This window comes from Symsagittifera roscoffensis, chromosome 5 (assembly GCF_963678635.1).
Source record: "Symsagittifera roscoffensis chromosome 5, txSymRosc1.1, whole genome shotgun sequence".
Lineage (NCBI taxonomy): Eukaryota > Metazoa > Xenacoelomorpha > Acoela > Convolutidae > Symsagittifera > Symsagittifera roscoffensis.
Window position 1 is genome coordinate 11,573,482 of NC_087066.1, and position 26,933 is coordinate 11,600,414.

Consider the following 26,933-nt stretch of genomic DNA (forward strand, 5'->3'; position numbering starts at 1 on the left):
CTAAGAGCAGCTACAATGAAAATTGCGTATGGAAAAAAGAACAATTCTACGATGTGGTAACTAAGCCGACAAAACATAAGCAGACAATAAGATAAGCCGACAATTTTTTTTGAAACGGAACATTTCCAGTTTGAAAAAAAAAAGTTCCGGGTCAGATTCGAATCCACGGCATTTGCCGTCCCAGGCGTACTCTTCACCTCCAGAATAAGTGCTGGTGCATAGAAGTTTAAATTCATTATGAACCAAGATGCAAGTGATTCTGTTAAGCAAGCTGTTAACACGAAAAAAGTCTATATTCCGTTTTGATAACGCTTGCTAATCGCAAACGTCAATACCTTACTTTAAACCTAAAAATATAACTTTACTCTATTACCGTTATTATTTGAATATTTAAGCGCCTTTTTGGAATTAAATTTGGCAACTTTTAAAAAATTGCTTACAATTTGCTTAATTTTCTATGACTCCCGAATATGCCTAATCTATAGTTTTCTGGTCATCTCCTTTTATCACACCACGCCGAAAAAAATGACACTAAATTGAAAAAAAAATTATTTTGTTGTATTTTATAAGACTAGTCAGAACATTCTGTGCTACTTGCACAGTAAGTCTATCCTTGTTTTTATTTAAATTTCATTAAAAACAACACTTTAAAAATGATTCAGAAACTAAAAACTGTTGTAAAGTTTTACCTTGACAACAAAAAATGCACATGGAGTCAGTATCAAACTATGTCATCAGACTATGTTATAAGAGGCAGTTCAACAGCTTCAAAAAATGTTGTTCAACAGATCCAAAAGTCGTCAATTATGGGCCTCTTGAACTTTTTTTCAGTTTCGGTACTGTTATACTTCGGGTACTGCTGAACGCCCACTATTATAAATCAGATAACAATATTACAACCCGTTTTTGTCTTCTGTTTAAAATACAGTCTGCATAAAGTTAATTGGAGCTTATTGTTAACCGTGACATAGACACAGAAAACGTTTTCAAATTCATCAATTCAGACTAATCGAAACTGGTAGCTAAATAAAATGTATGGCCTACTCTTTTTAACCAACAATTTCAAGATGAGACGGAAGTTTGCGCGTATTATGGACTAGTTCGCCAAAGTATGTTCTAGTTTAAAACGTGGTGCATATTTTTGCTTCTATAGCTCATCTAGGAAACCTTTGAACATGAATACCTGTACAATTTTTCAGCACGCAACTGATTAAACTTTTTGTTTCTGGGTTTAAAACTAGAAACCTACGATAGAAGAAACAAAACAGCAAAAAAAATCAAACAAACTAACAAAGAAAACGCAAGTGACGAGAATTGCTTGCTGTGCAAACATCACAAGGTTCCCATCATTGTAAGTTTCAAAAAAGTACAAACGAGAAACCATTTTTTTTTAAACTCGTGCATGCGGGGATTGAACTAAATCATGCTTGGAACATGAACAATCATGAACAATGCTTTATTTAACTAGAGTGCTCTTTGCAAAACCAATAATAAAGGCTATAACAAATTTTCAAAAAAAAAAAACAATTACAAAAGTCATTACGAGGCCAAACTGTGTATTTTGTGCATTGTAACCGGATTCCGGAACAAGGACGCTCTCTTTGTTCGTCTTTTGTTCTTTCATTCTCTTTGATCGTTCCGACATAATTTTAACATGTTTGAAGACTTGTCTCTGGAATCCAGGAACATACAGACATAAAATTGTGCGCCTATCTAGTGCACAGTTTGGCCTCGTAATGGTTTCAAAATTTCAAAAAAATTTCACTGCTAGGAGCCAGCTAAGCGCTTAGTCAAATTTTAAAACTTAGTTTTTCATAGCTAGAAAATCTAGTAATAAACAGCTTTTAGATTAACTAGCCGGCTCAACTCGGTTTTATCTAAACAAAATGGTTATTGAACTCGGTTTTTATCTAAGCAAAACTTTAGCGATATTTTAAAACAACAAGGGAATCACAACTGATACATCACTCAATCTTATCTGATCTCTAATTGTGCTGCTCAATTTTCCAAGTAGATCTCAGAAAAAGAAACGAGAAACAAAGCACCTAGCATTAAGCAAGCTTTCGTGTTTTTCAAGCGTCCACTAAGCCGCAACACGTGGTTAAATGCCAATTGATCCAAAAAAAAACACCAAAGAATATGGTTATCAAAAAAATTTGTGAGCGATTAAAAAGTTTCAACTTTTAACTTTTATTCTACCAGTCGATCTGATTTGTTAAAAACATGAATAAAAGTTTTTTAAATCCTTATATCGATGCAAAATAAGTTCACCAAACCGACAACAAAAACTGAAACCATTTAGGCCGAATGAAATTTCGAACTGAAAAAACAAAAAACGGAAAATATACGAATCAGCTATAGTTAACTTGAGAACGACACTTGAGACTGCAATGAAAACAGCGTAAAAAAATTGTAAAAAGAGGCAACTAAGCGAACAATACATAAGCCGACAAACCACAATCTGACTAATCAATTTTTCCCGCAAACTTCAGACACTGAAAAAAAACAAGGTCCGGCCATGACTCGAACCCGTGATATTAGGTTCAAAAGGCAACTGCAATACCTCCAGACCAATAGCGATGGCGCCTGGAAGTTGCTAAGTTTCGATAAAAAAGCAACATCAATTTCAATTACAAATGTGTAGGAAAAGTTGTTTACGGGAAAAAAAAGTTTAGTTCCCGATTACAAGACACTCGCTCTCGCAAGTGTAAGAATTACCAATAACAACAATGAATCAAAAAACACTTTCAATTACAATAAAAAACCATACAACACAAAAAGTAAAGAAATTTGTGGCAATCAATCATCAAACATAAGCCGATTATTTTTTCGATACATGTACGATACTAATGCCGATCATTTTTGATGTTTAAAAAATACAGGCGCTGACAGGATTCAAGCCTAGTCCCTTAACCGTTTACTAGTTTTCAATTTGATTTTTCAAGAACTTGAGCATGTTTGCTCCACAAAATAATTGAATACTACACAAATGATTCAGTGATTTTGTTAAACTAGTTGCCAACCCGAAAAAAGTCTATTCCGATTTCATAACCCTTGCTAATCGCAAGCAGTCAATGAAACATTGGAAACTATTTTTTTTTTCAAATGCATACATTCTAAAACAAATCGGAAAATTTGTCGGAAAAATTTTCAGCGGGACAAACAATTGGATCAATAGGTATTTTTCTATTTCGCTGTACTTTGAAAATAAAAATCCAAGCATTTTTTTGCTCCAATAAGCTCAAAATCCACTTTTATTAATAAAACTTAGGTTGCGCTTCACAAAATGAATAATTTCAAAGTAAGTTCCAAAAACAAATTTGAGGCGGAGCTTCGAACAAATTTTTTCATCTTGTACTCAGTTCAGCTGGAAGAAAAGATATCGAGCGACACAATCAAGGCAGTTCAATAAAGATTCAAAACCGTTAACCAAGCCACAACTACGCAAACAATAATTAGGTGCACGCCAGTTGAGCCGAAAACATTGTTGTCGTAAAATAATTTTAGCTATAAAATTTAAAACTCGAAAATTTGACTCCCAAACCCTTCTGAAACAACGATAGCATAACAATCAAAATTTTCCCTTAAAACGACGCAAAATGAGCGGAATAAGTCAATATGGCATAAGACCAACCCATTCAAGCGAGAAAAAAATGTAAATACACGAATTCATAGTAGGTAAAGTTACACATTACAGAACGACTTTTATTTATACTTATTTGTACGCCAAGAAGGCTTTTAAGAAAAAACCGAAGTTTGGAAAGTAAGCCGACATAAATTGGTACATAAGCGATAGTCCGACACTTTGAGTTTTCCTTCACTTTTCCAATCATATCGAAAAAAACCCTAAAGTCGATCCGCACTCAAACCCTAAACCTTATGTTCCGTAATACACCTCTTGACGAAAAAAAGCCCGGAAGATATTGAGGTTCCATACTCAACAAAACGAAGTCAACATCTTACAGACTTGTAGGAAAAGTAAACTAAAGGGGAAACTCTAGTTCACGGTAGCATGTGCACTTGCTCTTGCAAGTCAAGAAGTTTTTTTTGACTTGCGAGTCAAATACAAACTTGAGTTCCAATAGCCTTTTGAAATTTCTTCTGTATATATTGGATTTTAGCTGGATATGCCGCGCTCGAAACTAAACTCTGAGCTTGTGCAATGAAATAAAAGATTTAGTTACCTGAATTTAGAACGAGAAAAAAAAAACAAATATGAATGCTCGTATCACAAAGCCCTGAACGTTCCGGCTGCAGTACTAGTTGGCAACTTTATTTAAAAAAATATAATTTTACCATCTTCCGCCCTACGGAAAGTTTAAAAACATGATAAGCATTCTGTGTAGTAACGCAGAGCTGAATTCGATCAAAACAGTCGCTTCAATTGAACTTGGAAATGAAATCTTATATGTGCTAGCTGTCGTCGAGCGAATGATATACTTTAAAAGAAATCTTGAAACTATGCAAAATTGGTAACTTTCAAACTCACATAACTGAACAAAAAACGAAGCCAGAAAAAATTTTGTGCTTAGAAAACTATTTTGTGTCACGTCGGTGAAATAATTCTGACCTTCAGACCGTGAAATAGAGTTCAAATTACAACAGAATTTATAAAATTGCATTTGAACTGTCAAAAAAGAAAACTAAAAATATTGCACTTTTCAGAGGTCAGTTTTTTTAATATAACTTCAAGCTCTTAACTTCAAAACAATTTTCATTCGGCAGCGATCTTAGATGCAATTTTCAATCGAAAACAAAACAAAACGCCGACAAAAAGGCAAACACGTAGTTTCAAAGAACCACTTTTAATAAGTTTCACCTTTAACGTCAGATTGATTCCAAAAATCTAAACAGTGGCGAAGCCTCGCTTCGATAACACTAACGAGAAAACGACAAAAAGCAGCTCTACAAAGCGCTATAAAAAAAGAGAAAAAGCCTCGAATAAGTTAAATTCGGCTACGCGTCTCGGATTCGAACCTGTATCATAGAGATTATGAGTCTCACACACGAACGCTACATAAGTTGCAAACACTTGCTACAAAGAAAACAGATAACAGAAGCTTTGCAATTTCCAATGCTACAATGAAATTTCTACATAAGTGAATAATTTTAATGAACACTTTTATTTGCGAGTTTTAAAAAAAGGTTCGAAATAACTCACTACGCTGATCGCTTGCGTAAAAACGTCTGATCAATTTGTTAAAAATTATACTTAAAACTTCGAAAGTTGTCAGAAAAAATACAGTCAGCAGAATTATTGAAACTTTCTACAAGAATCAGAACAAACATCCATTAAATAACCCTATTGAATGACTGAAACAATAGCAAACTTGGTCTAACTGATGAAAAAACGGGACACCCACTTGCTTGAAGTCTGTGCCCCGTTTTAGCACATCCGAACACAAATTAGTGCATTCCATTTTAGGAACACAGATAGGCGTATTCTCCCCCAAAACGCTCTTATTTATTGATTTTGAGTATTGAAACGTGGAGGAAACCTTTTTTTTGCAAAATCATGACTATGTTTGAATCACACGGCAGTATAACTCAGATTAATTGCTAGGTCGCTTTGCAGTTGACACGTTACGTCAACTGTCTGTAGTCTAGAACGTACGCTGCAATTCTACTTGTAGAGACTAAAGGACGCTTTTAAAGCCTTTGCTCAAAAAAATACGTCAGACAAATTGATATAGATCTGTTAAAAAATCTCAAGACGCTGTTTGCTTTTGGATTTTCGTTATATCGCCTTTCAGGAGAAGGAAACGTGATTGTTCTTCATATATAAAAGCTAAACAGAGTTTCGCACCACTTCTAATGATGATAGCATGGTAAGCTAATCGACAGAAAACGCGGCTAAGTCAAAACACACAAAATTTGTCAAAAAAAATTTCTATAAAACTGTCAATAATGATTTCGATTTGTTTTGAAGAAAATTTTGAGAAAAACATGCCAAGTAAGCGAATTGAATTTTAAATTAGCATCGGAGCAAAATTTACGAAGCGGTAACAAACACGACAATACTTGAACTGACACCCGTTGTGTCAAACTTATTTTGATTAAAAACCTTAAAATTTGTTTTCAAGTCTGATATTAAACCAAATCGGAATTGTAAAAGCACCATTTAACCAAAACTCAAATAGAGCGGGTATTTAAAATGCAGACATGCTAAAAAACAGCTGTTGGTTGACGAGAGAACAGATTTGAGACAATGATCCATTGATTCTGCCACCTGAAACAAAACTCAGCGAAAAAAAATTTCGATTTGCTAATCAAAAGCGTAAAAATAGCACAAAAAAAAGCTTTTCGTTGTTCAATGTTTCATTAGTTGTCGATATTAACGCATATTTGTTCACCGTTTTCAGCGCTGATTCATCTTGAATAACTTCTGTCAGATTCTTAGAAATTAGACTTTTCCAGCAGTATAAGATGAAACAAATGCTACAAAACAAATTCTCGCCTATGCACTTTGTTGGAAAAAAAACTATTTTTTTTTCAAAATTAATTTACACAAAATGATTAAATTTCCCTGTACTAATACGCTTTTTAAACTAAATTACAAAATGTCTAGGTAACTCTGTATTTCTAACCATAAAATATAAAAAATGTTAATTTAGTGTCTCGCTTCTGAGATTTGTCCATGCATAATCAGTTCGGTTTCCAAATGATCGGTTTGTTCTTCGTCTGATGATAAAACAACTACTTCCATTTGTTCACAACTCGGCTTTAGTCTCGGACTTTTGTAGCTTAATTTGTTCACACTTGAAGTAATGTTATTATTATAATTAGAACAGCTTGCTCCAACCTGTTGCGTAACATTTCTAACTAACCTTCCCTCAGCCAGAGTTTCGCTCAAATGAGTTTCTGCTAAATGTGTTTCGAAGCTCGGAAAACAGAGCTTCTGGGTCGCTTTTTTCGGAGTCTTAATATGTGGAGATTTGGTCGAACACTTTTTTGGCTTATTAAATGAACCTCTAAGTCGAGATACATTCTGAATAATAGTTTCTAACTTTGATACGCCATTTTCTACTTGTTTCGCTTTCTCATCTCTGTAAGAATCATTTAAAGAAATGCAATCATCCAGAAACCTTTCAAGTAGGGATTTCCTCATACTAACTTCGCTTCCATAACCAACCTCTTGCAGATTCTTGCACGACGATGATGTTTTAATCAAAGATTGCTTCGTCTGTAGACTATCTGTAAAAGATTCGAACTTGTTTTTCTTTCTAACCGTTGCTATACTAACGGGAGAACTGTCGAAAAATCGACTCCTGTGGTCGCTTATTTTTGACTTCCAGTACTTGCTGATTTTTAACTGTTCTGAATGGTTCTCTTGCAAGGCCTCCAAGGTTCGTTTGAGTTGAATTGTCGGTGACACCTTTTCTGGACTAGGCGGAGGTTTTCCCGGTGGAGGGGGGAGATTAACTTCAACCTCAAGTTCAACACGGGACTTTTGGGGCGTCTCGACACCATGTGAACCAAGTGATGCCGCTCCGGCTACGCAACTACCCGACAACTGAGATCCGACTGTGCTTTGGGTTTTCACCGGACTCTCGGTCGCTCCGCATGCTGCAGGAGAGTTGTCGTCTTGACTGTTGATTCTGTTCCCACAATAAATTTGGTTAATCGAGAGCAATTTTGATCCGACCAACCTTTCTACGTTGTGTTGAAACTAACCTAGACACTTGTAAGCTGTCGGTTGTGGATGTCGTCATGTCTCCGGCGCTTGACTCAAAATTGTGCTATCCAATTCTGCCATTTCGACCTAAAAATATATTTAAAAATCTTTAAGATTACGTTTAATAGATCAATTGATTTCGAATATTCGACAAAATTTAGTTGTAGAACGTTCGGCAATGGATTTTGTCAATGCATAACACTCCTAAAAAAGGATCCCCATACAGGCAAAATTAGGGGTCCCATTTCATTTGTTATTGGTCGAGCCATAGAAAATGGGGAGGAACTTTGTCTTCGGATGTTTTAGTTTTATTATATTTCTCGACCATTAAACGCAGGAGGAAACTTTGTCTCCAGGTAAGTTTTAGTTTTTTCACGCAAAATCAGGTACCACAAATAATCATCGGGAAGGGTCGAGTGTTATATCACATTGAAGACCGTTCATTCGAAAAAATCGGTAGAGAAAAAACCGATTCGAAACTTTGATTTCTACTCTAATTTCTAGCATCGAGCGAGCAGGCATATTATGAAAGGATCAGCCGCAAACTTTTATTTAATTAGACCTTCGTTCAGATTCTCTGATCACACAATGAATAAAAAACGACACAATGCGAAAAACGAAATCAAGTGGCTACTCTTGTTTCTTTGTCTTTCACGAAAAATCAGTTAACACAATCAACGTCGAGTAATACTAAACCATTCCAGCCGTGATAGCAAAGAACAATAGTTTTGGAAGCTTCAATTAGCACTTCCTTGGCAATACGAGTTTTCAACCAAAAAACTATTCGGCACAAAAAACTAAGAAATTTTTTGTTTGTTTCTCATTTGTCTAGGATAACAATTATCGATTATGCTTAATTCATCAGTAACGTTCTAGGCGTTCGTAGAGTTCTCTCATCACAACGCTCCTAAAAACGACTGATATAAAAAAAAAATTGTTTTTAACTTTTTATGAATTTGGTGGTCTGAACATTCTGTGCTACTTGCACAGCAACCGACTATCATTGTTAACTTAATGTGATCGATGAATATTTTGTGGCTTTGCAATCCACGGGCGTCGAAATTCCATCTTGTTATGCAAAAAAAACTTTCCAATGATATAAATAAATTTTGTATAATATGGCTTCACAATATTCATAGTTTATTTAATTGCACAGTTATAGTACATTTTAAGATGACACAAACCACGCCAGTAAGCATTTTCACAAAATAAAGATAAATTTGACACAATTTAGGACACCAATAATTTACAGAAAGTCGTCGAAAAGTGACAAATCCGGATTTTGCAAATCCAAATCTTCTGGAACTTCAAATCCATCAAATAAGTTATCTGAACAGTCAAATGAAATCGGTATATTTTCGTCAAAGCCATTACTTGTATTTATTATATCATTTTGGGAAAACGAATCATTAAAGGGGGGATGAGTTCCACATTTTGTGGTGCTGTAATTATGTGAAACATTTGTTGATATGGAATGTGGTATTTCTAGGGTGGCTCTTTCGCCTCCATTTCCAGAATCTGGTCTTCCTCGGACATAGTGCTCTCCAGTGGATCCTTGGGACATATTTCTTTGAAAGCCAGTTGTTCCTCGTACGTCTGTCTCAGAACATGCTCCAGCAATGTCATAGATCCTCTCGAGGCAACGTGAAACTTCGTCGACAGAAGCAACAATGAGACCATCATCGTTAACGCCTGCAAAATATGATCTGCTTAATATTTGTTTACAATTTATCATTCAATGTCAAGAAATTCGTAATACATCTTAATATATCTTTAATACAGTCTAAGATACAAAGGAAAAACGTAATTTTCATAAAAAATGACACAAGGGCAAAGCAGTTTGCACCACATGCGATACAAAAAATAATGACCATCACTACTTGCAGATGAACCGACAAATTGAAACCTAAAAAAAAAACATTTTTTATCGACAAGCAAACTATTCATTTCAAGAAAATATGACAGTAAGTGAGACAATTGACTTTTAAACAAGCATAGAAACAACCATCACAAAGCGGCAACAAAGCCGACATTTCTTGAGCAGACACGTTGTCCCTTTCAAAATAAGTGGATAAAACCTTTTTGCTCCTCGATCGACTCAAAAAGAAGCATCTAACGCCTAACGCGATATATTAAAAGCCGAAATATGTCAACCAAAAAAAAAGAGAAAAACGAAAAAACTGTTATATTGAAATCGGAGTTAATAAAATTACAACAGGCGTGAAAAAATTTTTTTTGGTCCAGAGCCGAAGCTGAGCTCCGCGCCACTTGCGATACAACAATTATAGATTGAGTGCACTAAGACCCTAAAAATTTAGCAAACAGAACTTCGAACTATGTTACAATAGAAGAAGGAAGAGGAAAAATGATAACTTAAAAAAATGTAAAGGAAAAAACATTAAGGAAAAAAATTCATATAACGCCCACTACTCATCCACGATAGCAATATAAGTAGCGGATGCAAATCAACTACAATTTGGAAACTAAACCGACAGAGTCTAAGTCGACAACCATGAACCCGAAAAACCGTCAGTAAAAATTAAAATCAAAACTATAATTGAAAAAATATCAATAATAAAGATAAAACCTATGGCAGACATATACAAAACAAACAACAAATGTGGGATGAATCATTGAGGATTGGAAAGAGAGGGGGAATGCGCTAACAGCAAAGGAACAAAGGAGCACCAGAATTGGGAATGCAAAAAACGTAATAAACGTGATAAACTGCACAAGACTAGATGGCCCGGCTGACAATCATAGTGGCGTTTCCTCTCATGAGGCACACTGAGAGGCTCTGGAGAAGGCGAACTGGGGCAACACGAGCGTCACGTGAACCAGAACGTCTGGCATCAGCGAGGATAGCAACTGACTTGAGGGTTTTGATAGCTAAAGCGGACCAACCCCCGAGCGTTTCGACTGCTAACGGGAAAAAACTGATTCCTTGTTCCTCACAGTTTTTCTCGTGTTTCGAAAATTTGCGGTCCTCAGCAACTTCCAGGGACGCCCCGGGGGTCTCCGCCGCACGAGAGAGAAGAGATAACTGCAGCGGGGATGTCACGGTGACGTCGAAAGCAGCTGGGCGACCAGCGCTCCAAGTAGGGATAAAAATATCGCCGGGTTTGGACCGTTCTCCAGGGATGAGGTTCCGTTGCTCCTTGATTGGGGCTAAAGAGGCAGCCGAGGTAGCATTGAAAATAATGTCCCGTAGTCTGTCGTGACGGGAGATCCGGCCACCACTCCCCCCACAAGCGACAGCGTGGTCCCCGAGGACGTCCAGAATGCCAGACGGACACGCGGGGCACCTACGAGCAGACGCGAACACAGGAAGACCAAGGCGGTATCTGACAGCAGCTTGGAACTCAGCAGGTAGCAGGTGCAGGCCAAGACCTTTAATGGGGACTGCGGTAAGCCAAGCGCCGGCGTAAGGCAGAGAGAGCGACTGAAGACGAGCTTGCTCGCGGGAATCGGGAAGAGACGAGAAGAACGCGTTGTAGGTGGCCTTATCGAGTTTCTCTTGGAAAGCTTCTTGAGTAAAACCGGGAGTGTTAACGCTTCCAGACTGTTCACGGAAGTCGTTCGAGGCACGCAGGAACTCCGGCGTATCAGTGATGTCGCATTCGGTAAGAAACGAGACCAAATGAGCTGACTGACACGAAGACCCTAGGAAGGCAGGGATGTGTTGGTCGCGAGCTTGCCGGACGCCAAGTCCGCCATCTTTGATAGGCAGGGAAGACTGGGACCAGGCAAGATCAGGAACAGGTGAGCCAACTATGACAGAAAGAGCATCGCGGAGGAGTTCATCAAAAACTTGCAGGGAAGCTGCGACAGGCTGAGAGGGCGGCTGAGTGCGAAGAGAGTACGTCAGCTTGGGAGCAGCAAGGCAAGTGCGAGTGATGCCAAGTGAGAGCTGGGGGTCATCAAGAAGAGGTAACTTTTCAAGACATTTGGTGGCCTTCGAGATGCGTTTGTCCAGGACTTTAACTGAGAACTCAGTATCACCAATGGGGGCGCCAAGAAGCTCGAAGCCATTAGACGCTGCTCTCGGGATAGAGACGGGGATGGAGGAGAACTCCACAGGGGCCCACAACTCACACTTACTGTGCTTGACTTTGAGGCCGAGATGCAATCCGTTGGAAGTGATGAGTTCGAGAGCCTTGAGCAAGGAGTCTTCGTCGCCGGCACAAATCCCATCATCAAGGTACCAGCAGTTGAGGGTGAGACCGGGGACTTCCGACTTGAGAGATTCGACTAGAGAGTGCAGGGTGACCGCAAAAATGAGAGGCCCTAGCGGATCCCCCTGTTGAACTCCTTTCTCGCTGTTGAGAATGACATCCTCGAACAGCAGATGACTGTGGTGACCGTAGGTAAACTCAACAAAGGCGGAGAGACCGGGAAGACGGTTGCGAACTTGAAGGAGGATCTCGGTGCGGTCTAGCGTGTTGAAAGCGTTCTCAAAATCCACTGTTAAGACGCCTTGGTGACCATGTTCCGAGCACTTTTTGACTGTCATTTTAGTAGCGTGGACGATGGCTTCCGAGCCACCGCTGGTAGCGACTCCAAGCTGGTGAGGACACAGAAAATCACGAGCTTCAGCGTTGGCGGCTTTAGCAAGGCATTTAGCAGTGAGCCTTCGGAGCACTTCGCCGACCGCAATAGGCCGGACACCACCCTTGGGTTTAGCGGTGGCAAAGAGATTCGCACTGCACAGCCACGGAGAGAGACTAGAAGGGGCTTGCCCGGCAGCGAGGATGTTAACAACCCTGTTGAGAGACTCTAACGTTCTGGCAGCAGTCTTAGGAGTGGGGCACTCAACGGCGTGAACAAAGTGCTCAGGAAACCAGCGCGAAGGACCGGCAGCAGTGCCGCTCGGGAAACTTTTGAGAGACTTATGATCGAACTCAGATTCGAATTGGTAGGCAAGAGGGGATTCATCCCGGTCAGAATTATACATACATACTATAATTATACATACAGTGGTTTGAAGTCTATATATAGCATGAGTAGTAACTAGTACCCGGTAGTTAAAACTATATTGTCATAAAATTGAGCACATAAGCAGCATCGCATCGTAAGGAGCAGCTGATTTTGTTAAACTAGTTGTTAACTCGAAAATGTCTATATTCCGATTCGATAACGCTTCCTAATCGCAAGCGTAAATAGAACGGGCCTTTAAAATGAAGTTCTTCTGAAACATATTTCTTGACAAACATAGTTCGTTGAAAAAATACAGACGGAGATGACAACTAACTTTAGTCATCCTGTGAACAAAGTGATCTACCGGGAAAAATTGTAGTACCCGATTGCAACACCCTTGCTAATCGCAAGGGTAATTAGTTTTCCAAAAGCCAGGCGAAATTCTTTTTATCTTTAATTGATTTTAATATTTAACTTCATACTAACGCGAAGAAAGTGGCTCTGCTGCGGAGATACCTCGAGTGCTGCGGACTCAGAACTTTCTTCACACGTTTTGACTTCGACCTCACTCTCAATTGGATAGAAGTGCTCCAACTGATCGTTGCTGCAACTTGCCAACTCAGCAACTGCGCTGCCATTTAGCTTTTCCTCCAACTCTTGGACCTTTATTTTCAATTCTTCCTTTTCGGCCATCAATTGTCGACACACACTTTCCCAGTGGCTAACGTCTGCTTTGGGGTCCTTCTTCACAAAGCCGCTGTTTCCTACATCACCCTGTAATAATTGTTGTCTGAGTTTTCTGTTCTCATCTTCAAGGTTCGAGCATTTTTCATCGACAAACTGTTTTGCTTGATGAAGGGTTAACTTTTCCTGTTCAAGCTCATTTACACGCTTCTCTAGGGATTCCAGATAACATTTCTTTCTGTCTCGCGCAGTTTGCGCAGACTCGCGATTCTTCATTTTCCGACGAAGGTTCTTCTCATCTTCGCTCAGCTGAGCCAGGCATGCTTTTTTTCGTGGTGGTTTGTTGTCATCTTCACTTTGATTATCATGATCACTGGATGCGTAATCATGAAAAGCAGTCAGAAAAACATCATTCCTCTGAATTGGCTCGTCTTTCACTTGAAGAGGTACAATCGGAGGTCGAACTGTTGGGTGAACTACCAATTTTTTCTTCGCATTGATATCAGCGCTGGATAACACTATATAACTTCTTCTTTGATCCATTGCCCATAAAAGCCAAAAACATGAGTATCCTGAATCAGAATTAAATGGTCGACATATGAAAAATCAGCTGAAAAAAAAACGTATATCTAATAGTACACGTATGCTAGTAACGTTTCTAAAATATAGAAGGGTCCCTGCGGTAACCTGCATTGGCCTCAAATTATTCGGAACGGCAAGTTTTTTCATTTCATTACAATTAGCAGTTTTGGTGAAAAACTGATGGAAATCATACTTCGTACTTGTTTTGTTCAAAGACCCATCGAGAGCATAGTTGTAAGCTACTAAATTTCTCGAAATTAAGTGCCAAACAATACGAATCCTCCCATTACGAGACCCAATTTTCCTTGACACGACGAATAAACTCAAAAAAGACACAAACTCATGGAAATATGAAGAAGAAGAAGAAGAAGAAGAAAGAACACCTGAATTACTATACACTAAAAGCCGAGGCATCAGTATAGCAAAGTGTAAATAATAAAGTTGGTTAAAATTCATTGGTTACATCAAACAAAAACACAACATCAGAAAACAAGCAATAAACAAAACAAAACAAGTTCGGTAACAGTTCAGAAATTGGTTGATTAAATATGAAGTTACGGATACTAAATAAACATAATTTTTTCTTGAATCCTGTTCTCGATTTTTCTAAATTGCGCAAAATTATGGGCAGTGAATTCCATTTTTTAGAAGTCAAATGAAAAAATGATTTTTGTAGAGAAGTGGTTGAACAATGTTTGTCAAAAATATTTGTTTCGTTCTTTTGTTGAGCCTATAATTGGCAGTCGGTAGTCTCAATGTATTTTGAAAAGCCTTCTTTTTGTTTGTAAGATATTGGTATGAGTATGTTATACACTTTAACTCAATTTTTTTCTCGATTACAATGAACGATTTGCTAAAGCGAAGAACGGAAGAAGATTTAAATTTCGATCTGAAATATGTTCTTTTTAACGCCCAGTTCAACTGTTTCTCTAGAGATAGCATCAAAGTAGCATTAATTTGTATTCAAAATATTGCTGAATGATCTAAATGTGATAAAACAAGACAATGAAGCAAGGCAACTAATGATAATGTCGGCAGTTGCTGACCAATTGTATCTATAGTTTTAATTCCTTGTGCCATTTTTTGGAGAATTGTTTTAATTTGAGCATGAAAAGATAAACTTGAATCAAGAATAAGGCCTAAATATTTGCATTCTGATTTTTTGGCTACATAATGCCCATTAATTATTATTGTATCAGTATCTACATTTTTGCTATCTTTTTTTTGACAACTGTAACATTCGCCCAAATACTACACAGCGACGGAGCGTAGAAAAAGTACCTATTAACGACTGGCAGGCGTCAGTTACCATAATTCTACTTGTTTTTCACCGTCTCGACCTTGCCAGTTGATTTTCTGGTCTGTTTAGGGCTAAGTAAAAAGCTACTATTTGTAGGCTATCAGTCAAACGACTTTTGATCAGCTTTCAAGGCTCCCAGCAACGGTTCCACCTCCATCATAATTCTATGCAAATCGTCTTTCTCTTCTATGGTGGGGAATTCAGTGGGTAACGCTCCACTCGCTTTCTGCTTCTGGAACTTTCTGCTTCTGGAACACATTACCTTCGTCCAACCTCATGAACTCTTCACCCACTACGTCTTGCAACTCGCCTTCAGATCTCTTCGGGACTGCCCAAAGGATCTTCGCCAACAAATCATATGACCTCTCCGACATTCTGGCCAACCTCACGCACTTTGGCACAGAGAAAAGTTGGTCAATCAACACCTGCTGCGTCCTCGCATCCATCACCACCATGTGTGCAGGATACCTACTATTGCAATATGGTGTATCAGTGATGTCGCATTCGGTAAGAAACGAGACCAAATGAGCTGACTGACACGAAGACCCTAGGAAGGCAGGGATGTGTTGGTCGCGAGCTTGCCGGACGCCAAGTCCGCCATCTTTGATAGGCAGGGAAGACTGGGACCAGGCAAGATCAGGAACAGGTGAGCCAACTATGACAGAAAGAGCATCGCGGAGGAGTTCATCAAAAACTTGCAGGGAAGCTGCGACAGGCTGAGAGGGCGGCTGAGTGCGAAGAGAGTACGTCAGCTTGGGAGCAGCAAGGCAAGTGCGAGTGATGCCAAGTGAGAGCTGGGGGTCATCAAGAAGAGGTAACTTTTCAAGACATTTGGTGGCCTTCGAGATGCGTTTGTCCAGGACTTTAACTGAGAACTCAGTATCACCAATGGGGGCGCCAAGAAGCTCGAAGCCATTAGACGCTGCTCTCGGGATAGAGACGGGGATGGAGGAGAACTCCACAGGGGCCCACAACTCACACTTACTGTGCTTGACTTTGAGGCCGAGATGCAATCCGTTGGAAGTGATGAGTTCGAGAGCCTTGAGCAAGGAGTCTTCGTCGCCGGCACAAATCCCATCATCAAGGTACCAGCAGTTGAGGGTGAGACCGGGGACTTCCGACTTGAGAGATTCGACTAGAGAGTGCAGGGTGACCGCAAAAATGAGAGGCCCTAGCGGATCCCCCTGTTGAACTCCTTTCTCGCTGTTGAGAATGACATCCTCGAACAGCAGATGACTGTGGTGACCGTAGGTAAACTCAACAAAGGCGGAGAGACCGGGAAGACGGTTGCGAACTTGAAGGAGGATCTCGGTGCGGTCTAGCGTGTTGAAAGCGTTCTCAAAATCCACTGTTAAGACGCCTTGGTGACCATGTTCCGAGCACTTTTTGACTGTCATTTTAGTAGCGTGGACGATGGCTTCCGAGCCACCGCTGGTAGCGACTCCAAGCTGGTGAGGACACAGAAAATCACGAGCTTCAGCGTTGGCGGCTTTAGCAAGGCATTTAGCAGTGAGCCTTCGGAGTACTTCGCCGACCGCAATAGGCCGGACACCACCCTTGGGTTTAGCGGTGGCAAAGAGATTCGCACTGCACAGCCACGGAGAGAGACTAGAAGGGGCTTGCCCGGCAGCGAGGATGTTAACAACCCTGTTGAGAGACTCTAACGTTCTGGCAGCAGTCTGAGGAGTGGGGCACTCAACGGCGTGAACAAAGTGCTCAGGAAACCAGCGCGAAGGACCGGCAGCAGTGCCGCTCGGGAAACTTTTGAGAGACTTATGATCGAACTCAGATTCGAATTGGTAGGCAAGAGGGGATTCATCCCGGCCAGAATTATACATACATACTATAATTATACATACAGTGGTTTGAAGTCTATATATAGCATGAGTAGTAACTAGTACCCGGTAGTTAAAACTATATTGTCATAAAATTGAGCACACAAGCAGCATCGCATCGTAAGGAGCAGCTGATTTTGTTAAACTAGTTGTTAACTCGAAAATGTCTATATTCCGATTCGATAACGCTTCCTAATCGCAAGCGTAAATAGAACGGGCCTTTAAAATGAAGTTCTTCTGAAACATATTTCTTGACAAACATAGTTCGTTGAAAAAATACAGACGGAGATGACAACTAACTTTAGTCATCCTGTGAACAAAGTGATCTACCGGGAAAAATTGTAGTACCCGATTGCAACACCCTTGCTAATCGCAAGGGTAATTAGTTTTCCAAAAGCCAGGCGAAATTCTTTTTATCTTTAATTGATTTTAATATTTAACTTCATACTAACGCGAAGAAAGTGGCTCTGCTGCGGAGATACCTCGAGTGCTGCGGACTCAGAACTTTCTTCACACGTTTTGACTTCGACCTCACTCTCAATTGGATAGAAGTGCTCCAACTGATCGTTGCTGCAACTTGCCAACTCAGCAACTGCGCTGCCATTTAGCTTTTCCTCCAACTCTTGGACCTTTATTTTCAATTCTTCCTTTTCGGCCATCAATTGTCGACACACACTTTCCCAGTGGCTAACGTCTGCTTTGGGGTCCTTCTTCACAAAGCCGCTGTTTCCTACATCACCCTGTAATAATTGTTGTCTGAGTTTTCTGTTCTCATCTTCAAGGTTCGAGCATTTTTCATCGACAAACTGTTTTGCTTGATGAAGGGTTAACTTTTCCTGTTCAAGCTCATTTACACGCTTCTCTAGGGATTCCAGATAACATTTCTTTCTGTCTCGCGCAGTTTGCGCAGACTCGCGATTCTTCATTTTCCGACGAAGGTTCTTCTCATCTTCGCTCAGCTGAGCCAGGCATGCTTTTTTTCGTGGTGGTTTGTTGTCATCTTCACTTTGATTATCATGATCACTGGATGCGTAATCATGAAAAGCAGTCAGAAAAACATCATTCCTCTGAATTGGCTCGTCTTTCACTTGAAGAGGTACAATCGGAGGTCGAACTGTTGGGTGAACTACCAATTTTTTCTTCGCATTGATATCAGCGCTGGATAACACTTTATAACTTCTTCTTTGATCCATTGCCCATAAAAGCCAAAAACATGAGTATCCTGAATCAGAATTAAATGGTCGACATATGAAAAATCAGCTGAAAAAAAAACGTATATCTAATAGTACACGTATGCTAGTAACGTTTCTGAAATATAGAAGGGTCCCTGCGGTAACCTGCATTGGCCTCAAACTATTCGGAACGGCAAGTTTTTTCATTTCATTACAATTAGCAGTTTTGGTGAAAAACTGATGGAAATCATACTTCGTACTTGTTTTGTTCAAAGACCCATCGAGAGCATAGTTGTAAGCTACTAAATTTCTCGAAATTAAGTGCCAAACAATACGAATCCTCCCATTACGAGACCCAATTTTCCTTGACACGACGAATAAACTCAAAAAAGACACAAACTCATGGAAATATGAAGAAGAAGAAGAAGAAGAAAGAACACCTGAATTACTATACACTAAAAGCCGAGGCATCAGTATAGCAAAGTGTAAATAATAAAGTTGGTTAAAATTCATTGGTTACATCAAACAAAAACACAACATCAGAAAACAAGCAATAAACAAAACAAAACAAGTTCGGTAACAGTTCAGAAATTGGTTGATTAAATATGAAGTTACGGATACTAAATAAACATAATTTTTTCTTGAATCCTGTTCTCGATTTTTCTAAATTGCGCAAAATTATGGGCAGTGAATTCCATTTTTTAGAAGTCAAATGAAAAAATGATTTTTGTAGAGAAGTGGTTGAACAATGTTTGTCAAAAATATTTGGTTTCGTTCTTTTGTTGAGCCTATAATTGGCAGTCGGTAGTCTCAATGTATTTTGAAAAGCCTTCTTTTTGTTTGTAAGATATTGGTATGAGTATGTTATACACTTTAACTCAATTTTTTTCTCGATTACAATGAACGATTTGCTAAAGCGAAGAAGGGAAGAAGATTTAAATTTCGATCTGAAATATGTTCTTTTTAACGCCCAGTTCAACTGTTTCTCTAGAGATAGCATCAAAGTAGCATTAATTTGTATTAAAAATATTGCTGAATGATCTAAATGTGATAAAACAAGACAATGAAGCAAGGCAACTAATGATAATGTCGGCAGTTGTTGACCAATTGTATCTATAGTTTTAATTCCTTGTGCCATTTTTTGGAGAATTGTTTTAATTTGAGCATGAAAAGATAAACTTGAATCAAGACTAAGGCCTAAATATTTGCATTCTGATTTTTTGGCTACATAATGCCCATTAATTATTATTGTATCAGTATCTACATTTTTGCTATCTTTTTTTTGACAACTGTAACATTCGCCCAAATACTACACAGCGACGGAGCGTAGAAAAAGTACCTATTAACGACTGGCAGGCGTCAGTTACCATAATTCTACTTGTTTTTCACCGTCTCGACCTTGCCAGTTGATTTTCTGGTCTGTTTAGGGCTAAGTAAAAAGCTACTATTTGTAGGCTATCAGTCAAACGACTTTTGATCAGCTTTCAAGGCTCCCAGCAACGGTTCCACCTCCATCATAATTCTATGCAAATCGTCTTTCTCTTCTATGGTGGGGAATTCAGTGGGTAACGCTCCACTCGCTTTCTGCTTCTGGAACTTTCTGCTTCTGGAACACATTACCTTCGTCCAACCTCATGAACTCTTCACCCACTACGTCTTGCAACTCGCCTTCAGATCTCTTCGGGACTGCCCAAAGGATCTTCGCCAACAAATCATATGACCTCTCCGACATTCTGGCCAACCTCACGCACTTTGGCACAGAGAAAAGTTGGTCAATCAACACCTGCTGCGTCCTCGCATCCATCACCACCATGTGTGCAGGATACCTACTATTGCAATATGGTGTATCAGTGATGTCGCATTCGGTAAGAAACGAGACCAAATGAGCTGACTGACACGAAGACCCTAGGAAGGCAGGGATGTGTTGGTCGCGAGCTTGCCGGACGCCAAGTCCGCCATCTTTGATAGGCAGGGAAGACTGGGACCAGGCAAGATCAGGAACAGGTGAGCCAACTATGACAGAAAGAGCATCGCGGAGGAGTTCATCAAAAACTTGCAGGGAAGCTGCGACAGGCTGAGAGGGCGGCTGAGTGCGAAGAGAGTACGTCAGCTTGGGAGCAGCAAGGCAAGTGCGAGTGATGCCAAGTGAGAGCTGGGGGTCATCAAGAAGAGGTAACTTTTCAAGACATTTGGTGGCCTTCGAGATGCGTTTGTCCAGGACTTTAACTGAGAACTCAGTATCACCAATGGGGGCGCCAAGAAGCTCGAAGCCATTAGACGCTGCTCTCGGGATAGAGACGGGGATGGAGGAGAACTCCACAGGGGCCCACAACTCACACTTACTGTGCTTGACTTTGAGGCCGAGATGCAATCCGTTGGAAGTGATGAGTTCGAGAGCCTTGAGCAAGGAGTCTTCGTCGCCGGCACAAATCCCATCATCAAGGTACCAGCAGTTGAGGGTGAGACCGGGGACTTCCGACTTGAGAGATTCGACTAGAGAGTGCAGGGTGACCGCAAAAATGAGAGGCCCTAGCGGATCCCCCTGTTGAACTCCTTTCTCGCTGTTGAGAATGACATCCTCGAACAGCAGATGACTGTGGTGACCGTAGGTAAACTCAACAAAGGCGGCTTTAGCAAGGCATTTAGCAGTGAGCCTTCGGAGCACTTCGCCGACCGCAATAGGCCGGACACCACCCTTGGTCTTAGCGGTGGCAAAGAGATTCGCACTGCACAGCCACGGAGAGAGACTAGAAGGGGCTTGCCCGGCAGCGAGGATGTTAACAACCCTGTTGAGAGACTCTAACGTTCTGGCAGCAGTCTTAGGAGTGGGGCACTCAACGGCGTGAACAAAGTGCTCAGGAAACCAGCGCGAAGGACCGGCAGCAGTGCCGCTCGGGAAACTTTTGAGAGACTTATGATCGAACTCAGATTCGAATTGGTAGGCAAGAGGGGATTCATCCCGGCCAGAATTATACATACATACTATAATTATACATACAGTGGTTTGAAGTCTATATATAGCATGAGTAGTAACTAGTACCCGGTAGTTAAAACTATATTGTCATAAAATTGAGCACATAAGCAGCATCGCATCGTAAGGAGCAGCTGATTTTGTTAAACTAGTTGTTAACTCGAAAATGTCTATATTCCGATTCGATAACGCTTCCTAATCGCAAGCGTAAATAGAACGGGCCTTTAAAATGAAGTTCTTCTGAAACATATTTCTTGACAAACATAGTTCGTTGAAAAAATACAGACGGAGATGACAACTAACTTTAGTCATCCTGTGAACAAAGTGATCTACCGGGAAAAATTGTAGTACCCGATTGCAACACCCTTGCTAATCGCAAGGGTAATTAGTTTTCCAAAAGCCAGGCGAAATTCTTTTTATCTTTAATTGATTTTAATATTTAACTTCATACTAACGCGAAGAAAGTGGCTCTGCTGCGGAGATACCTCGAGTGCTGCGGACTCAGAACTTTCTTCACACGTTTTGACTTCGACCTCACTCTCAATTGGATAGAAGTGCTCCAACTGATCGTTGCTGCAACTTGCCAACTCAGCAACTGCGCTGCCATTTAGCTTTTCCTCCAACTCTTGGACCTTTATTTTCAATTCTTCCTTTTCGGCCATCAATTGTCGACACACACTTTCCCAGTGGCTAACGTCTGCTTTGGGGTCCTTCTTCACAAAGCCGCTGTTTCCTACATCACCCTGTAATAATTGTTGTCTGAGTTTTCTGTTCTCATCTTCAAGGTTCGAGCATTTTTCATCGACAAACTGTTTTGCTTGATGAAGGGTTAACTTTTCCTGTTCAAGCTCATTTACACGCTTCTCTAGGGATTCCAGATAACATTTCTTTCTGTCTCGCGAAGTTTGCGCAGACTCGCGATTCTTCATTTTCCGACAAAGGTTCTTCTCATCTTCGCTCAGCTGAGCCAGGCATGCTTTTTTTCGTGGTGGTTTGTTGTCATCTTCACTTTGATTATCATGATCACTGGATGCGTAATCATGAAAAGCAGTCAGAAAAACATCATTCCTCTGAATTGGCTCGTCTTTCACTTGAAGAGGTACAATCGGAGGTCGAACTGTTGGGTGAACTACCAATTTTTTCTTCGCATTGATATCAGCGCTGGATAACACTATATAACTTCTTCTTTGATCCATTGCCCATAAAAGCCAAAAACATGAGTATCCTGAATCAGAATTAAATGGTCGACATATGAAAAATCAGCTGAAAAAAAAACGTATATCTAATAGTACACGTATGCTAGTAACGTTTCTAAAATATAGAAGGGTCCCTGCGGTAACCTGCATTGGCCTCAAATTATTCGGAACGGCAAGTTTTTTCATTTCATTACAATTAGCAGTTTTGGTGAAAAACTGATGGAAATCATACTTCGTACTTGTTTTGTTCAAAGACCCATCGAGAGCATAGTTGTAAGCTACTAAATTTCTCGAAATTAAGTGCCAAACAATACGAATCCTCCCATTACGAGACCCAATTTTCCTTGACACGACGAATAAACTCAAAAAAGACACAAACTCATGGAAATATGAAGAAGAAGAAGAAGAAAGAACACCTGAATTACTATACACTAAAAGCCGAGGCATCAGTATAGCAAAGTGTAAATAATAAAGTTGGTTAAAATTCATTGGTTACATCAAACAAAAACACAACATCAGAAAACAAGCAATAAACAAAACAAAACAAGTTCGGTAACAGTTCAGAAATTGGTTGATTAAATATGAAGTTACGGATACTAAATAAACATAATTTTTTCTTGAATCCTGTTCTCGATTTTTCTAAATTGCGCAAAATTATGGGCAGTGAATTCCATTTTTTAGAAGTCAAATGAAAAAATGATTTTTGTAGAGAAGTGGTTGAACAATGTTTGTCAAAAATATTTGGTTTCGTTCTTTTGTTGAGCCTATAATTGGCAGTCGGTAGTCTCAATGTATTTTGAAAGCCTTCTTTTTGTTTGTAAGATATTGGTATGAGTATGTTATACACTTTAACTCAATTTTTTTCTCGATTACAATGAACGATTTGCTAAAGCGAAGAACGGAAGAAGATTTAAATTTCGATCTGAAATATGTTCTTTTTAACGCCCAGTTCAACTGTTTCTCTAGAGATAGCATCAAAGTAGCATTAATTTGTATTAAAAATATTGCTGAATGATCTAAATGTGATAAAACAAGACAATGAAGCAAGGCAACTAATGATAATGTCGGCAGTTGCTGACCAATTGTATCTATAGTTTTAATTCCTTGTGCCATTTTTTGGAGAATTGTTTTAATTTGAGCATGAAAAGATAAACTTGAATCAAGAATAAGGCCTAAATATTTGCATTCTGATTTTTTGGCTACATAATGCCCATTAATTATTATTGTATCAGTATCTACATTTTTGCTATCTTTTTTTTGACAACTGTAACATTCGCCCAAATACTACACAGCGACGGAGCGTAGAAAAAGTACCTATTAACGACTGGCAGGCGTCAGTTACCATAATTCTACTTGTTTTTCACCGTCTCGACCTTGCCAGTTGATTTTCTGGTCTGTTTAGGGCTAAGTAAAAAGCTACTATTTGTAGGCTATCAGTCAAACGACTTTTGATCAGCTTTCAAGGCTCCCAGCAACGGTTCCACCTCCATCATAATTCTATGCAAATCGTCTTTCTCTTCTATGGTGGGGAATTCAGTGGGTAACGCTCCACTCGCTTTCTGCTTCTGGAACTTTCTGCTTCTGGAACACATTACCTTCGTTCAACCTCATGAACTCTTCACCCACTACGTCTTGCAACTCGCCAGCAGATCTCTTCGGGACTGCCCAAAGGATCTTCGCCAACAAATCATATGACCTCTCCGATATTCTGGCCAACCTCACGCACTTTGGCACAGAGAAAAATTGGTCAATCAACACCTGCTGCGTCCTCGCATCCATCACCACCATGTGTGCAGGATACCTACTATTGCAATATGGTGCGGAGCTTGAACCCACCAGATATTTTGAACCAGTAGGTCTATGATAGGCCTCACTATCCTTCAGATTCATCTCATTTTCAAGAGCTTCTCGCCAGCCTCCAATCTTCTGCTCTGTCTGCAATGATCCAGGGAATACTTCCACGCTGAGTGACGTCACTAGCTCATGGGCACGCTTCAGGCGCTCAAGCGATTCTATTGAGCTCGTCATGCTACAAAATCCCAAAGCAGTGGTCAAATTTACATCCGTCACCCCATGATAGTCCGCGACCAACTCCATGCCACTCTTATCCGACATGCTCAATCTTCCGTACAATCGTGCCAGTTGTCGATGCTGCTCGCTCAGCGTAATCAGGCAGTGTTCCAAGTTGCAAACATGTCCTTACATCCCACTATGTTGAGCTAAACAGGTGCCTTGCCTCAGCCAATTGCTCGATGGACTTTCCTCGGATGGCTCCGTGGATGGGTTGCTCTTCCGCTTTGTCATCCTCATGGCCAGCAGATGGTGTATCATGGCCAGATCATGTAGACTCGCGTCATAATCCAGGTCTAACGTGATATCCGACGTCATGTCCCAGATTAAACCGGCGTTAGGATGGGGACACCAAGAAGGCTTCATGAGCTCCCAATGGTTACTAGGCTGGTTTTCAAGGGACCGTCCCAAGAACCACAATCAAAACTCACCTGCCCCTTCAGCTCGGGAACCGAGGGTTCTACCACTCGTTATTCTAAAATATTTCCCAGCTTGGGTTGTTCCACCATCAGCATTCCAGTTTTGCTTAATCCAATCGACCCAGAAATTGAGCACTATGACTTGCTCATAGTCGAAGTACGCTTCCCTGGCTTCCTCATTCACGAAGGGATTATACGCCATCCCCGGTATGCCAAACACATATTGGAATGACTTCAATTTTCCTAGTGTTGCAAAGTCTTTCTGTTCCCTGACTGTTTCAATCAACTCCCGGCTCACTTTCAATCCTTTGTTGGAATACCTTCTCACTTCTTTCAACTTGCGATAGCTCTCCATGTCATTCGACTCCCTATTTGGTACAACCAATGGCATATCCTCATTTAGTTCCAGGAGTGTCCTGAGGAAGTTTCTTCCGCAATCAACTCCCTTTTGCCGAATGATCTTTATGCATTCTCCCAAAACAGGAGTGGGGATACGATCCACCACAAACCTTACAAAGCAAAGGGCATCCTTACGCTTAGCCCAGGCTATCGCAGAATCGTCTTTTGAAATCAACGCTCGCAGGGTTTCCATCAACTCCAGCTCCTGTTCCTTTGATTTCAAATCATTACTGGCTTCATATTCCGCCTTCTTGATGCCCATCAAGCACCAAACCAACCGTACTTGCAGGTCAGTACTCGTGCACGGATGAGCCAAGTACGCTCGCAGGCGCTTGCATCGTCTCGTCGAAGTATCTTCGGAGGGCCGCCCTCCAAGAGATTTCCAGTAGTTTTTCCAGCCCGATTTCGTTCGCCTCCGAGGACATTACCGTGCCGTATTCTTTCCGATTTAGGTTAGAATTCTCCGTAAGCCCTTTCAGATATTCCTGCATGGCTCGCTTCTCGCTCCAAGCCATCAGGTGCCCTCTCGCGGAGTTCCTCGCCTTCAACATCTCCACATAACCCCCTGCTGGATCTCCCATGTGGACCGATTCCGTCACAGAGACTCGACTGTACTCGACCACGTCAAGTTGTCCCTCCAGTCTCATCCGGGCCATGTTGGTTCGCGAGGGCCTGTAGTCTTCAAGTCCTCCAGATCCACACTGACTGATGATCTCCATCTCTAACTTCGTGTCTGCCAGGGTTCGTGCAGTCTTCTTTGATTTCGTGGCTGTTGTGGTCAGACCTGCCAAGAGCATAGGGGGTATCAGGTTCTCTTTTTCTCCCCCGACCAGCGTCGCACAATCTCCTTGCCCGCTCTCGCCTGAACGACCTGCGCTCGTCAAAGAGACCACCACTGTGCTGGCTTTTGACTTCACCACTCTCTGGTTCACGGCTCGACTTCCTGTCTTCCCTTTCAGCCGCTTCGGCCCTTTTTTGGCTCATCTGACGGGTTATTTCTTCGTGACCTGCTGATCATCGGCACTGTCCTCTGTAACTGACTCGGTCAGAACATCAGATTCTATGGAGCTCATTATTTTCTCCAGGACCTCACGCATAATGGGTTGGTTTAATCCCACCTTCATTATGGACTGTGTCCCTTATCTTCGTATCCCGTCCCATGACCTTTCCATGAAGTTCACTCTGTTCCAGGTTGCCCCTGTCTTGCTTTCTAGTTCACTGTGGTATCTCTCCCATTCCTCTCCAACGTCTCAATCGTCTCCGACGTCTGTATCTCTATTTCGCTCACCCTCACTCTCTTTGGAGGAGGAGCAGCTGTTGGAGAGTCGACTGAATATGACGGGCCTGGCCCATCACGTTGTCGTTTCGCTCCGATGAGCGGCTGCGCAGGTTGGGTCGGCAAGGGCAACTCACCTAGCCTGTGGTTCCTCTGTTCACCTAGTCCTGGCTCACGAGCCAGGTCGTGGCCAGACATTTCTCCACGCCGCCATCTCATCAGTCGGTTTCGACCTCTCTCGGCGGTCCCGGACTCACCGAAGGCTAACATCAACACAACTTCTGTAGGGCAATTCCCTCGACCCTCTCGTCCTAACGCATTGAGGAGCGCAACCACAAACATCGCCAGCCCCGGGTCTTCTTGTGTAAAGTCACAATCGATCAGCCGCTGATAGATCTCGTCTAGAGTCGCTCCTAGACTCGCTGAGAGGAATTCCA

General features: G+C 40.9%; 2 protein-coding genes across 2 annotated transcripts; both read right to left on the reverse strand.

The window, feature by feature from the left end:
* Positions 1-6,516: 6,516 nt before the first annotated feature.
* On the reverse strand, positions 6,517-7,765 carry LOC134846221 (uncharacterized). The gene is made up of 2 exons (XM_063863485.1): positions 7,675-7,765; positions 6,517-7,598 (listed from the first exon to the last, which is right to left on the reverse strand). The coding sequence occupies exons 1-2, from the start codon at positions 7,710-7,712 to the stop codon at positions 6,611-6,613; spliced, it is 1,026 nt and encodes a 341-aa protein (XP_063719555.1). The 5' UTR covers positions 7,713-7,765; the 3' UTR covers positions 6,517-6,610.
* A 997-nt stretch (positions 7,766-8,762) lies between these two features.
* On the reverse strand, positions 8,763-13,878 carry LOC134846237 (uncharacterized). Its single transcript, XM_063863506.1, has 2 exons — positions 13,079-13,878; positions 8,763-9,367 (listed from the first exon to the last, which is right to left on the reverse strand). Exons 1-2 carry the CDS (start codon positions 13,817-13,819, stop codon positions 9,161-9,163), a joined length of 948 nt encoding a protein of 315 aa, XP_063719576.1. The 5' UTR covers positions 13,820-13,878; the 3' UTR covers positions 8,763-9,160.
* Positions 13,879-26,933: the final 13,055 nt, after the last annotated feature.

Coding starts and splice junctions, on each gene's coding strand:
- LOC134846221 (XM_063863485.1), bottom strand. CDS start 7,712: ATGACGACATCCACAACCGACAGCTTACAAGTGTCTAG. Junction 7,599..7,674: donor GACAGCTTACAAGTGTCTAG/GTTAGTTTCAAC, acceptor TTGTGGGAACAG/AATCAACAGTCAAGACGACA.
- LOC134846237 (XM_063863506.1), bottom strand. CDS start 13,819: ATGGATCAAAGAAGAAGTTATATAGTGTTATCCAGCGCTGATATCAAT. Junction 9,368..13,078: donor AGCAGAGCCACTTTCTTCGC/GTTAGTATGAAG, acceptor CATATTTTGCAG/GCGTTAACGATGATGGTCTC.